Raw genomic sequence first — 15,126 nt, 5'->3', positions numbered from 1 at the left:
TGTGGAGCCATTCCTGTGTCTCCTACGGAGGAGGCTGGCAGGTTTGGATTTGCCGGGGCCGGGGGTGGAGGTGGTTCTCTCGGCCTACGCCGACGATGTGTTACTAATGTTCACCGACCCGGTTGACCTGCGGAGGATGCGTGAGTGCCAGCGGGTGTTCTCAGCCGCATCCTCCGCCAGGATCAACTGGGGGAAGTGTGCTGGGCTCTTGGTGGGTCAGTGGCAGGTAGACTCCCTGCCGGAGGAGATGGCAGTTTTTGCGTGGAGCACCACGCACCTCCTCTATCTGGGGATCTACCTGAGTCCCACTGAGGGGGCTTGGCAGGCGAATTGGCAGGAGTTGGAGGCGAAGGTGGTCGCCCGTGTGGGGCGCTGGTCAGGCCTCCTTGGTGTGTTATCATATCGGGGTAGGGCTTTGGTAATAAACCAGCTGGTGGCCTCTCTGCTGTGGTACCGGCTGGCCACTCTGGTCCCGTCCTCTCGTTTCATCGCCATGATACAGAGGAGGTTAGTTAACTTCTTCTGGGGTGAGAGGAACCACTGGGTCTCTGCTGGGGTTCTGAGTCTCCCGTTGGAGGAGGGCGGTCAGGCGCTGGTCTGCGTCCGCACTCAGGTGGCAGCCCTCCGACTCAGGACCTTGCGGAGGTACGTGTACTCCGAGTGCCCTCCCAGATGGCACTCGCTGGCCACGTACTTTTTCTGCCAGGGGCGCTGCCTCCAGGAGGGATCACGGCTCCCGGTAGCGGGCATGAGTCAGCGCGCTAGGCGGGAGTTGCCTGGTTTTTACCGTGATCTCCTGAGAGCCAGGAATTTGGTCACCTTCAGCCAGGGCGCTGCTCCTCAGGGGGAGGGGGGTGCTGTGGTTGTGAGGGGGGCCGGTCCTCACCCTGTCACGGTGGGTGTCGAGGAGAGGTGTGTGTGTGGAGCGATTCCGACTGGGCTTACCCCCGCTCCGTCGGAATTGCTCATTGGGCCCACGGCACGGGTCCCTTCCCGAGAGCCGGCCCCACGCAATATGAGCCGCCTTTCCCAGATGCCCAGCGTGCCGTTCCGTGACGCGGAGAGGCGCGTTTTGTACAGGCTGCTCCTGCACACTCTCCACTTCCTCGCTCTCGTCTTCCGTCCGGACACGCCCTGGCGGTCCGTGTTACCACCTGACGGCGGGAGCGGTCCCCAGTGGAGGTCTCTCTATAAGGGGGTCCTCCCGCTTTACATCGGGGACCTGGGGTGGAGAGTGTTGCATAAGGCTATAGCCTGTAACAGGTACTTGAGCCGGTTCACGGTCTCGTCTGCCGCCTGTCGCTTCTGCGGTGAGGAGGAGACCGTGTACCACTTGTATACAGAGTGCGTGAGGTTACAGCCCCTGTTCCAGTATCTGAAGGGGCTGCTCCTCAAGTTCTGGCTCCATTTTAGCCCTACGCTTTTAATTTTTGGGCACCCGGTACAGAGGGGGGAGGGTCAGGAGGGAGGAGAGGGTCTCCCTGTCGGTCTGCTCCTGGGCCTGGCCAAGATGGCCATCCGCGGGTCCAGGCAGCGGGCAGTCGACGGCCTCACAGAAGTCGGCTGCCTACCCCTGTTCCGGGCTTACGTCCGTGCCCGCGTGTCCCTGGAGAGGGAACACGCGGTGTCCACGGGGACTATGGAGGCCTTCCGGGAACGCTGGTCGCCGCGGGGGGTTGAATGTATTGTTGACAGAGATGGCGGGATTTTAATGTGATAATTGTTTAATTTGTAAACTGCCGATACAGGCGGCTTTTGTTTGATCACATTTTGCTTAGTATGTGTGTATGTTTTTCTTTGGAATAAAACTTTTATATATTAAAAAAAAAAAAAAAAAAAAAAAAAAAAAAAAAAAAAAAAAAAAAAGAGGTCAGGATCGAACCTGTGTCTCTGGCACTCTACCCACTGTGCCACTGTGCTAGTAGTCTACGTACACAGTATAAGCTGAGCAGCACAGGGTGTGCAGAATAGTCTAACATTCTGATTAGATGGGGGATGTGGGCAGAGTTGTTCGAGGTAGTTTAGTTTAGTTTAGTTTAGTGTCATATGTACTGAGGTACAGTGAAATCTTTCGTTGCATGCTAACCAGTCAGCGGAAAGACTAAACATGATTGCAATACAATACAATACAATGCAATAGAACTTTATTTATCAGAGGAGGGAAATTGATCTGGCAACAGTCATAATAACACAACAAACATGAAATTAAAGTAACCAGTGGAAAGGATTGGGCATGTGCAAAGATTGGGGAAGGGTGGGGAGGGAGTCAGTCTACCCCATGACTGTAGGGGCAGGAGTTGTACGGTTTGATAGCCAGAGGGAAGAAGGATCTCCTGTGGTGTTCTGTGCTGCATCTTGGTGGAACCAGTCTGTTGCAGAAGGTGCTCCTCAGGTTGACCAGTGTATCATGGAGGGGGTGAGCTGTATTGTCCAACTTCCTCACTCCGCGCAGGGCCGCCATTGGTGGAGCGGGAGCACGTGGCCGCTGGCTGGGTGAGGTCACGCGGCGGTGCGGTGACGTCACCCTTTGTCCCTTATTTGGGAGTGAGGAAGTTGGCAACCTTAGCTGGGTGACTCAATTACTCTATGAAACCGCACACAGATACTTTCAGATTATGATCTAGGGGAAGGGACTAGCAAACCAGGATTTGCTTTCATTGGGAGGAAGATTAAAGTGATCGAGGTCTTAAGCTTCAGGGTGGCAGGGGTTGGGAGACCGGGAGAACGGGAATAAGGAGCGTCGGATTTAACTGAGATTCATGTTCATAAGTTCATTAGTGATAGGAGCAGAATTAGGCCGTTCGGCCCATCAAGTCTACTCCGCCATCCAATCATGGCCGATCTATCTTTTCCCCCTCAGCCCCTTTCTCCTGCCTTCTGCCCATAACCCCCGACACCCGTACTAATCACGATTTTATATATCTCTGCGTTAAAAATATCCACCGAGTTGGCCTCCACAGCCGTCAGTGGCAATGAATTCCACAGATTACCAATTACATTAATGCAGCAAATTTGGAGAGCGGGGATGCTTGGAGCTGAATCCTGGGGATAAACTACAAGATGCAGAGAAGTGTGTTCAGCTCCAGCTGAACAACATCTAACCTTGTGTGATGTGGACTCGATAAGAAGAACTACAAAGATGCAATGGGAAGGGAACTATCTGTGGTGCAGGGTCAAGGAAGCCTGGAAGTACGTGGCCACAAGGAGCTGTTAGTGACACAACGACTGGTCCATGTCCTTGAACTCAGGATTGGGCTTTGCTTTGGAGAAGCAAATGGCTGCCTTGCGATCACACTCACAGATAAACATCTCACAAACGTCATTTTTGCCTGAGGAAACAAAAAACAGGTGAAAAATGGCAAAGATGCATTAGAGCAAAAATTACCAATTTGTAAAAAATTGTATTATATAGAATATGTTGTTCTAGCTTTCACAACTTTTGTGGGGAAACCTCCAGTAACTTTGACATTCCAGTGCTCGCATAGTTTAAAGTGAAAGTGGTGAATCCTTTGCAAGTAATTCCCTCAAAGATAGACACAAAACGCTGGAGTAACTCAGCGGGGCAGGCAGCATCTCTGGAGAGAAGGAATGGGTAACACTTCGGGTCAAGACAAAAGGTCACCCATTCCTTCTCTCCAGAGATGCTGCCTGTCCCGCTGAGTTACTCCAGCATATTGTGTCTATCTTCGGTGTAAACCAGCACCTGCAGTTCCTTCCTACACAGTTCTAGTAATTCCCTCCTCGCATACAAACCGTGTTGCTTAACAGCCTCTTCAGCTTTAATCCGTTGAAATCAGAAATCTCATCTCAATATCAACTACCTGTTAAAATACTTTGTTACCTGAACTATGAGTTTATTTTTTCAATGGTGCCTTATCCCTAAATTTCTGCATAGCAAATATTGTGTCCCTATAAGAATAATTACTATCATTATTCTCTCATATCTATTTGAAAAGTTAATGGTTTGTGAAGTAATGAAATATATATTTATTATAATGCATTTATAATATTTCAGATGGATTCATTTATAGATGCAACACAGAAACAGGCACTTTGAAAACTAAACTAAACTACTAAACTAAACTACTAAACTAATCTAATCTAATCTAAACTACTAAACTAATCTAAACTAAATTATATTAAACTAAACTAGGGACTGGGTAAACTAAACTACTAAACAAAACTATATTAAACTATATTAAACTAAATTAAACTACTAAACTATTAAACTAAAGTAAACTAAACTGTATTAAACTACTAAACTACAAAACTGTACAAAACTAAACTACTGAACTAAACCAGATTAAACTAAACTTCTATACTAAATTACACTAAACTAAACCATCGTGCTGTGGACCATACTCACTGCTGCAGGTGACTGTGTTACTGGAGCAGGTGTAGGTGTAGAGCTCGATGTAAGGGCTGTCAAAGATTGGCCAGCACTCCTCCATTTTTTTAGCTTCCGCGTAACAATTGTCGTGAATCTGACAGCACCTGCAAAAGCATTGGTCGCATTAGGAAACGGCCTGTCAGAGAGCAGCTCGGAGGATAGCTTTCAGCTCGACACACGTTACAATCGTGAGAATCATGGGAAACATGAACCAGCATCTGAAGAGGGACCAGGACGTGAGGAGCAGGGGCCGGTGGGAGGGTGAAGCGGGGCAATGCCTTCGGCGCCGCCAAGCTCGGCTACAGGAGGTTCCCCAGGGACACAGGGGAGGAGAAGAGAGGAGAGGAGGGGAGGGGAGGGGAGGGGAGGGGAGGGGAGGGGAGGGGAGGGGAGGGGAGAGGGGAGAGGGGAGAGGGGAGAGGGGAGAGGGGAGGGGAGAGGGGAGAGGGGAGAGGGGAGAGGGGAGAGGGGAGAGGGGAGAGGGGAGAGGGGAGAGGGGAGAGGGGAGAGGGGAGAGGGGAGAGGGGAGAGGGGAGAGGGGAGAGGGGAGAGGGGAGGGGAGAGGGGAGAGGGGAGGGGAGGAGAGGGGAGAGAGACGTTGGTTCGCTGGAACTGCTCCAGTACATCGAGCGTCCGGGCCAACCGGACTTTGGACTTTGAATCATGCCGCCAAAAATGGCAAAGTCCGCATGTGTAATATATGAAAGATAATTTCACTGTGCAGTTGCACATGTGACTTGCATTCCCTCTCACTCCATCCACCTTAGTCATCTTGCTAATTTTACCCTTTGCATTCCTTCATTACACCTCGTCCCCAGCCAACAACAGACCATTGTGGGCTCCACCTTTCCTGATTCATCGACGCAGGCTCTGCTTTGTTCTGTACCTTCCCATACCTCTAATTTCCCTCTCCCTGACAGTGAAAGACACCCAGGTGTGATCTGACTACGGGCAGAAGTTGTACGTTTTCCATGTGACCTGCGTGGGTTTTCTCCGGGTGCTCCGGTTTCCTCCCACAGTCCAAAGACTTACAGATTTGTAGGTTGATTGGCTTCTGTAAATTGTCGCTAGTGTGGTAGGACAGTGTTAGTGCACAGGGATCGCTGGGCGGTGCGGACTCAGTGGGCCGAAGGGCCTGTTTCCACGCTGCATCTCTAAACTAAACTAAAACATTTGTCCCCTCGTACCAGTCTTTGATTGTGGTCATGTGGTGCCCATGCAGCAACCAGTAGCTCACTGGGCACAGGTTGGCAAAGACCACACTTTGCCTTTTGTCTGCTAACCAGTTTTACTTTAGATAAGTTTAATTTAGAGACACAATGTGGAAACATGCCCTTTGGCCCACCTAGCCCACGCCAACTAGCGATTCCTGCACACTAACACTGTCCTAGGCACACTAAGAACAATTTACATTTACACCAAGCCAATTAACCTACAAACCTGGATGCCTTTGGAGAGTGGGAGGAAGCCGAAGGTCTCAGAGAAAACCCACGCAGGTCACGGGGAGAACGTGCAAACTCTGTACAGACAGCACCCATGGTCGGGATCGAACCCGGGTCTCTGGTGCTATAAGCGCTGCAAGGCAGCGACTCTGTCACTGCACCACCGTGCCGCTCGGCTTGGAGGGACATTATCAACTGCATCACTCTGCCACTCACATCTCCCGTAAAGTTGCTCTGGCTCAAAGCTGGACATGACCTTCAACGGTTGACAAATGGGTTGGAAGAGACCTTTGTGTCATCCCAACCAAACTTGCCATCCTTTGTCCACAAGGATGGACAAATACACTTCACCCAGTGCATCAGCCATACCTCCACAGAATGATGGTGATGAATGGTGTTGCTTCACATCGACATGGCAGGGGGGTGGGACCAGTACAAACAGGACGGTCTGCACCTGGGCTGGAATGGAACCAATGTCCTTGGGGGAGTGTTTGCTAGTGCTGTCGGGGAGGATTTAAACTAATGTGGCAGGGGGATGGGAACAAGAGCAGAGAGACAGAGGGATATAAAGTGAGGGTAGAAACAATAGGTAGCAAGGTGAAAAGTAAAAGTGGCAGGCAGACAAATCCAGGGCAAAAATCAAAAAGGACCACTTTGCAACATAATTATATAAGGGGCAAGAGTGTTATAAAAACAAGTCTGAAGGCTTTGTGTCTCAATGCAAGGAGTATTCGGAATAAGGTGGATGAATTAAATGTGGAGATTGTTGTTAATGATTATGATGTAGTTGGGATTACGGAGACATGGCTCCAGGGTGACCAAGGCTGGGAGCTCAACATCCAGGGATATTCTATATTCAGGCGGGATAGACAGAAAGGAAAAGGAGGTGGGGTAGCGTTGCTGGTTAGACAGGAGATTAATGCAATGGAATGGAAGGACATTAGCTCGGAGGATGTGGAATCGATATGGGTAGAGCTGCGAAACACTAAGGGGCAGAAAACACTAGTGGGAGTTGTGTACAGGCCACCTAACAGCAGTAGTGAGGTTGGGGATGGCATCAAGCAGGAAATTAGAAATGCATGCACCAAAGGTGCAGCAGTTATAATGGGTGACTTCAATCTACATATAGATTGGGTGAACCAAACTGGCAGGGGTGATGAGGAAGAGGATTTCTTGGAATGTTTGCGAGATGGTTTTCTAAACCAACATGTCGAGGAACCAACGAGAGAGCAGGCCATTCTATACTGGGTATTGAGTAATGAGGAAGGGTTAGTTAGCAGTCTTGTTGTGCGAGGCCCCTTGGGCAAGAGTGATCATAATATGGTGGAGTTCTTCATTAGGATGGAGAGTGACAAAGTCATCATCATCATCATCATCATCATCATCATATATATACAGCCGGAAACAGGCCTTTTCGGCCCTCCAAGTCCGTGCCGCCCAACGATCCCCGCACATTAACACTATCCTACACCCACTAGGGGCAATTTTTACATTTACCCAGCCAATTAACCTACATACCTGTACGTCTTTGTACCAATACAGAAACAAGTGTTCTGAACTTAAAGAAAGGTAACTTTGAGGGTATGAGGCGTGAATTGTCCAAGATAGACTGGCAATTGATGCTGAAAGGGTTGACGGTGGACATGCAATGGAAGGCATTTAAAGGTCGCATGGATGAACTACAACAAGTGTTCATCCCAGTTTGGCAAAAGAACAAACCAGGAAAGGTAGTGCATCCGTGGCTAACAAGGGAAATCAAGGATAGTATTAAAACAAAAGATGAAGCATACAGATTAGCCAGAAAAAGTAGCATACCAGAGGACTGGGAGAAATTCAGAGTCCAGCAGAGGAGGACGAAGGGCTTAATTAGGAAAGGGAAAATAGATTATGAGGGAAAACTGGCAAGGAACATAAAAGCTGACTGCAAAAGCTTTTATAGATATGTGAAGAGAAAAAGATTAGTTAAAGACAAATGTAGGTCCCTTGCAGTCGGAAACAGGTGAAATGATCATAGGGAACAAGGAGATGGCAGACCAATTGAACAAATACTTTGGTTCTGTCTTCACTAAGGAAGACATAAACCGTCTGCCGGAAATAGCGGGGGACCGGGGGTCTAATGAGATGGAGGAACAGAGGGAAATCCAGGTTAGTCGGGAAGTGGTGTTAGGTAAATTAAATGGATTAAAGGCAGATAAATCCCCAGGGCCAGATAGGCTGCCAGAGTGCTTAAGGAAGTAGCCTCAGAAATAGTGGATGCATTAGTGACAATTTTTCAAAACTCCTTAGATTCTGAAGTAGTTCCTGAGGACTGGAAGGTAGCTAATGTAACCCCACTTTTTAAAAAGGGAGGGAGAGAGAAAACGGGGAATTATAGACCAGTTAGCCTAACATCGGTAGTGGGGAAAATGCTAGAGTCAGTTTTTAAAGATGTGATAGCATTACATTTGGAAAGTGGTGAAATCATCAGACGAAATCAGCATGGATTTACAAAAGGCAAATCATGTCTGACAAATCTTATAGAATTTTTCGAGGATGTAACTAGTAGAGTGGATAAGGGAGAACCAGTCGATGTGTTATATCTGGACTTTCAGAAGGCCTTCGACAAGGTCCCACATAGGAGATTGGTGTACAAACTTAAAGCACACGGTATTGAGGGTTCAGTGTTGAGGTGGATAGAAAATTGGTTGGCGGACAGGAAGCAAAGAGTAGGAATAAACGGGTCCTTTTCGGAATGGCAGGCAGTGACTAGTGGGGTACCGCAAGGCTCAGTGCTGGGACCCCAGTTATTTACAGTGTATATTAATGATTTGGACGAGGGAATTGAATGCAACATCTCTAAGTTTGCGGAAGACACGAAGCTGGGTGGCAGTGTTGGCTGCGAGGAGGATGCTAGGAGGCTGCAGAGTGACTTGGATAGATTAGGCGAGTGGGCAAATGCATGGCAGATGCAATATAATGTGGATAAATGTGAGGTTATCCACTTTGACGGCAAGAACAGGAAAGCAGAGTATTACCTGAATGGTAAATGATTAGGAGAAGGGGAAATGCAACGTGACCTGGGTGTCATGGTGCACCAGTCATTGAAAGCAAGCATGCAGGTGCAGCAGGCAGTGAAGAAAGCGAATGGTATGTTGGCATTCATAGCAAGAGGATTTGAGTTTAGGAGCAGGGAGGTTCTGCTGCACCTGGAGTATTGTGTACAATTTTGGGCTCCTAATCTGAGGAAAGACGTTCTTGCCTTAGAGGGAGTACAGAGAAGGTTCACTAGATTGATCCCTGGGATGGCGGGACTTTCATATGAAGAAAGACTGGATAGACTAGGCTTATACTCGCTGGAATTTAGAAGACTGAGGGGGGATCTTATAGAAACATATAAAATTCTTAAGGGGTTGGAGAGGCTAGATGCGGGAAGATTGTTCCCGATGTTGTGGGAGTCCAGAACCAGGGGTCACAGCTTAAGGATAAGGGGGAAGTCTTTTAGGACCGAGATGAGAAAACATTTCTTCACACAGAGAGTGGTGAGTCTGTGGAATTCTCTGCCACAGAAGGTAGTTGAGGCCAGTTCATTGGCTATATTTAAGAGGGAGTTAGATGTGGCCCTTTTTGCTAAAGGGATCAGGGGGTATGGAGAGAAGGCAGGTACAGGTTACTGAGCTGGATGATCAGCCATGATCATATTGAATGGCGGTGCAGGCTCGAAGGGCCGAATGGCCTACTCCTGCACCTATTTTCTATGTTTCTATGTTTCTATGACATCGAACTCCACCCCCACCTACCTGTCCAGCTCATCCATCGGGGTCCCAGAGCCACCGTATCCACAGTAACAGCCGTAGTCATTGAACGTCTGCAGTGGCCTGCTGTCGGGAATGGTGCACTTAATCATCCTACGAAACTGCCCCAGGCTCCTGGAGGTCACGGAAGCCCCCTCAGCAGCTGCTACACCAGGGGAAGGGCAAGAACAGGCAAGTTAGAAGATGACACCAGCAGTCAGAGTGTTTAGCATCGATGTTGGGGGGGGGGGGGGGGGGGTCCCCTGACTCTCACTCTGACGAAGGGTCTCGACCCAAAACGTCACCCATTCCTTCTCTCCAGAGAAGCTGCCTGTCCTGCTGAGTTACTCCAGCATTTTGTGTCCATCTTTGGTGTAAACCAGCGCCTGCAGTTCCTTCCTGCGCAGTTGGGAAGGTCATGCTGCGGTCGTATATGATGTTGGTGAGGCCGCATTTAGAGTATTGTGTTCAGTTCTGGGCGCCCTGCCACAGGAAATATGTTGTAAAGCTGGAAAGGGTGCAGAGAAGATGTACGAGCATGGTACCAGGATTCGTGGGTGTAAGCTAATAGGGAGAGGTTGAGTAGGCCGGGACTCTATTGTCTGGAGTGCAGGAGGATGAGGGGTGATCTTATCATATCATATCATATATCTACAGCCGGAAACAGGCCTTTTCGGCCCTCCAAGTCCGTGCCGCCCAGTGATCCCACTATCCTACACCCACTAGGGACAATTTTTACATTTACCCAGCCAATTAACCTACATACCTGTACGTCTTTGGAGTGTGGGAGGAAACCGAAGATCTCGGAGAAAACCCACGCAGGTCACGGGGAGAACGTACAAACTCCTTACAGTGCAGCACCCGTAGTCAGGATCGAACCTGAGTCTCCGGCGCTGCATTCGCTGTAAAGCAGCAACTCTACTAGACATGTCTAAAATCATCAGAGGAATAGATCGGGTAAATGCATAGAGTCTCTTGCCTACAGGAGAATCGAGAACCAGCGGACATTGGTTTAAGGTGCGGGGGGGCCGATTGAACAGGAATCCGAGGGGTAACATTGTCACACAAAGATGGTGGGTGTATGGAACGAGCTGCCAGAGGAGGTAGTTGAGGCATGGACTATCGCAACGTTTAAGAAATAATTAGACAGGTACGTGGATAGGACAGGTTTAGAGGCAGATGTAGATGGGGCACGTTGGTCGGTGTGGGTAAGATGGGCCGAAGGGCTTGTTTCTACGCTGTATGACTCTACGACTCTATGACCTCTAACCAACACCCAAGGCAAGGCCGAGGCGGCGGACAGACTCGTTACCTGGGAGCAGAAGCACCAGAAACAGCCCCAACATCTTCGCTTGCTGTGCCTTGTCCTGGAAACCACACTCGTCTGAATGCTCAGCCCGTGCTTTTTATAGTCAGCCTTGATGAACCTCCAGGCTCAGACCCCTGGATCACGTCATGGCATCTGATAACGTGGATAAGATAAAGGCAAAACTTTCCTATTGATACAGCTGGGGTGAGCTTGACTGGGCTGGGCTGGGCAGGGAGCAAACAAACTGCTCCGGACAGCTTCCGACTCTTCCTGCTGGAAACAGCGTGGGAGAGGTCAGGCGCACACACTGTCCAGTCAGATGGCCTTCAGTTTATAGAAGTGTGAAAACGCACACCTCCTGATTCAGGGGCAGTTTCTTCCCAGCTGCTATCAGGCAACTGGACCATCCTATCGACAACTAGAGAGCAGTCTTGAGCTACTATCTACCTCATTGGAGATCTTTGATCGGACTTGATTGGACTTTATTTTATTTTATTTTAGTTTAGTTTAGAGGTACAGCGCGTAAACAGGCCCTTCTGCCCACCGAGTCCGCACCGACCACCGATTCCCGCACACTAACACTGTCCTACACACACTAGGGACAATTTTACATTGATACCAAGCCAATTAACCTACAAACATAGACATAGACATAGAAAATAGGTGCAGGAGTAGGTCATTCGGCCCTTCGAGCCTGCACCGCCATTCAATATGATCATGGCTAATCATCCAGCTCAGTAGCCTGTACCTGCCTTCTCTCCATACCCCCTGATCCCTTTAGCAAAAAGGGCCACATCTAACTCCCTCTTAAATATAGCCAATGAACTGGCCTCAACTACCTTCTGTGGCAGAGAATTCCACAGATTCACCACTCTCTGTGTGAAGAAATGTTTTCTCATCTCGGTCCTAAAAGACTTCCCCCTTATCCTTAAGCTGTGACCCCTGGTTCTGGACTCCCCCAACATCGGGAACAATCTTCCCGCATCTAGCCTCTCCAACCCCTTAAGAATTTTATATGTTTCTATAAGACCCCCCCTCAGTCTTCTAAATTCCAGCGAGTACAAGCCCAGTCTATCCAGTCTTTCCTCATATGTAAGTCCTGCCATCCCAGGGATCAATCTGGTGAACCTTCTCTGTACTCCCTCTAAGGCAAGAACATCTTTCCTCAGGTTAGGAGACCAAAACTGCACACAAAACTCCAGGTGCGGTCTCACCAAGGCCCTGTACAACTGCAGCAGAACCTCCCTGCTCCTAAACTCAAATCCTCTTGCTATGAATGCCAACATACCATTCGCTTTCTTCACTGCCTGCTGCACCTGCATGCTTGCTTTCAATGACTGGTGCACCATGACACCCAGGTCACGTTGCATCTCCCCTTCTCCCAATCGGTCACCATTCAGGTAATACTCTGCTTTCCTGTTCTTGCCGCCAAAGTGGATAACCTCACATTTATCCACATTATATTGCATCTGCCATGCATTTGCCCACTCGCCTAATCTATCCAAGTCACTCTGCAGCCTCCTAGCATCCTCCTCGCAGCTAACACTGCCACCCAGCTTCGTGTCATCCGCAAACTTAGAGATGTTGCATTCAATTCCCTCGTCCAAATCATTAATATACACTGTAAATAACTGGGGTCCCAGCACTGAGCCTTGCGGTACCCCACTAGTCACTGCCTGCCATTCCGAAAAGGACCCGTTTATTCCTACTCTTTGCTTCCTGTCCGCCAACCAATTTTCTATCCACCTCAACACTGAACCCTCAATACCGTGTGCTTTAAGTTTGTACACCAATCTCCTATGTGGGACCTTGTCGAAGGCCTTCTGAAAGTCCAGATATAACACATCGACTGGTTCTCCCTTATCCACTCTACTAATTACATCCTCGAAAAATTCTATAAGATTCGTCAGACATGATTTGCCTTTGGTAAATCCATGCTGACTTTGTCCGATGATTTCACCACTTTCCAAATGTGATGCTATAACAAATGTGTGCTGGCATACTGTATAACCACATGGTATGCCAGCTGCTCAGAAAAGGACAGGAAGGCCCTTCAGAGGGTCATCACGACGGCCCAGAAGATCATCGGCTGCTCACTGCCCTCCCTGGAGCACCTGTTCAGCCTACGCTGCCTCAGTAGAGCAGGCAAAATAATAAAAGATCCATCCCACCCCGGCCACCGTCTGTTTGTTCATCTGCCCTCTGGTCGACGTTTCAGGTCGATCAAATCCCGAACAAACAGACTTAAGAACAGTTTTTACCCCAGGGCCATACGAGAACTGAACACTACCTTTGCACTAGGCAACACCGTTAAAAAATCTTGTACTTAATATAATTGTATTTATGTATTTATTTGTTTTTGCATTTATTGCATATATGTTTGTACGCACCGTCAGGATTGGCTATTTTTTAATTTCGTTGTACTCGTTGCAATGACAATAAATGAATATTATTATTATTATTATTATTTAATAACTGACTCTAGCATTTTCCCCACTACCGATGTTAGGCTAACTGGTCTATAATTCCCCGTTTTCTCTCTCCCTCCCTTTTTAAAAAGTGGGGTTACATTAGCTACCCTCCAGTCCTCAGGAACTACTCCAGAATCTAAAGAGTTTTGAAAAATTATCACTAATGCATCCACTATTTCTGAGGCTACTTCCTTAAGCACTCTGGGATGCAGCCTATCTGGCCCTGGGGATTTATCTGCCTTTAATCCATTTAATTTACCTAACACCACTTCCCGACTAACCTGGATTTCCCACAGTTCCTCCATCTCATTAGACCCCGGTCCCCCGCTATTTCCGGAAGACGGTTTATGTCTTCCTTAGTGAAGACAGAACCAAAGTATTTGTTCAATTGGTCTGCCATCTCCTTGTTCCCTATGATCAATTCACCTGTTTCCGACTGCAAGGGACCTACATTTGCCTTAACTAATCTTTTTCTCTTGACATATCTATAAAAGATTTTGCAGTCTGTTTTTATGTTCCTTGCCAGTTTTCCCTCATAATCTATTTTCCCTTTCCTAATTAAGCCCTTTGTCCTCCTCTGCGTCTTTGGAGTGCAGGAGGAAATTGAAGATCTTGGAGAAAACACACGCGGTCACGGTGAGAACGTACAAACTCTTTACAGGCAGTATCTGTAATCGGGATTGAAACTGGGTCTCTGGCGCTGTAATGCAGCAACTCTACCGCTGCGCCAGTGTGCCGCTATTATCTTGCACTAAACGTCATTCACGTTATTCCCTTTATCACGTGTCTGTACACCGTGGACGGCTCGATTGTAATCAGGCATTGTCTTTCCGCTGACTGGTCAGGGCGCAACAAAAGCTTTTCACTGTACCTCGGTACACGTGACAATAAACTAAACTCAGAACTCAGTCAGTCTGGGCTTCCACGAAGGAGGTGCAGGAGTGGCAGGTGGATGTGGGTCAGTAAGCAACCCTCAGTGAGAGGAGAAAACCCCAGGAGAAATATTGTAAAGCTTGACAGGAGTCAACATATTATTCCCAAGTCAAAATGTCTGTGTTTCTGACGTATTAAATTCTGGCATTTCAAGTTGACCGCATGACCATTTACTGCAGTAATCACTGATGTGAGATAAATTTTGTTACATATTAATTCAGTCTGGGCTTTTTTTGGACTTGGAGGTCAGGAAAACATGTGTTTCCTTTCACACCGCGTTTATAATGTGGGATTAACGTCTTTTTTTGCACTTACTGTAATTTTTCAACACCTCCTACAATTTTCTTAATGTCAAAGAACATCTTGGGTGGTGAATAAACTATTGGATTATAATTCAGGAGCCTGGAATAACAATCTAGAAAGCAGAGAGCAAATCCCACTACAGCAGTTGTGGAATTTAAAATTGATTAATAATAAAAGTTTTTTTTTTAAAGTTTACTAAATATTAGTAATGGTAAGAGATAAATCATTGGATTAGCATAAATACCTCCTGGTTCACTTCTCTCCTTCAGGGCAGTGTTGACTCAGTGAGCGATGAGGTTTACAAACATTGTTTAGACCTTAGAGATACAGCGCTGAAACAGGCCCTTCGGCCCATCGAGTCCGTGCCAACCAGCGATCACGTATACCGGCACTATCCTACACACTAGGGACTATTTAAAATTTTCAGAAGCCAATTAACCTAGACACCTGCATGTCTTCAGAGTGTGGAAGGAAACCAGGGCACCCGGGGAAAACCCACGCGGTCACA

The 15,126-nt window shown here is 47.9% G+C and overlaps 1 protein-coding gene across 1 annotated transcript; it reads right to left on the bottom strand.

Moving 5' to 3' along the window:
- Positions 1–3,091: 3,091 nt before the first annotated feature.
- LOC144605704 (phospholipase A2-like) lies at positions 3,092–10,948 on the bottom strand. The gene is made up of 4 exons (XM_078421204.1): positions 10,915–10,948; positions 9,609–9,768; positions 4,367–4,494; positions 3,092–3,329 (listed from the first exon to the last, which is right to left on the bottom strand). The coding sequence occupies exons 1-4, from the start codon at positions 10,946–10,948 to the stop codon at positions 3,211–3,213; spliced, it is 441 nt and encodes a 146-aa protein (XP_078277330.1). The 3' UTR covers positions 3,092–3,210.
- Between the last annotated feature and the right edge of the window lie 4,178 nt (positions 10,949–15,126).

This window comes from Rhinoraja longicauda, chromosome 25, assembly GCF_053455715.1.
Source record: "Rhinoraja longicauda isolate Sanriku21f chromosome 25, sRhiLon1.1, whole genome shotgun sequence".
NCBI classification, from domain to species: Eukaryota; Metazoa; Chordata; class Chondrichthyes; order Rajiformes; family Arhynchobatidae; genus Rhinoraja; species Rhinoraja longicauda.
The sequence above is the reverse complement of the archived record's forward strand: the minus strand, read 5'-3'. Positions and strand labels throughout refer to the sequence as shown.

What these genes read in the sequence shown, in the direction of transcription:
- LOC144605704 (XM_078421204.1), bottom strand. Translation starts at nt 10,948, where the DNA reads ATGTTGGGGCTGTTTCTGGTGCTTCTGCTCCCAG. An exon ending in TCTGGTGCTTCTGCTCCCAG is followed by an intron (nt 9,769 to 10,914) that starts GTAACGAGTCTG and finishes CCCCTGGTGTAG; the next exon opens with CAGCTGCTGAGGGGGCTTCC. An exon ending in CCGATGGATGAGCTGGACAG is followed by an intron (nt 4,495 to 9,608) that starts GTAGGTGGGGGT and finishes ATGCTTTTGCAG; the next exon opens with GTGCTGTCAGATTCACGACA.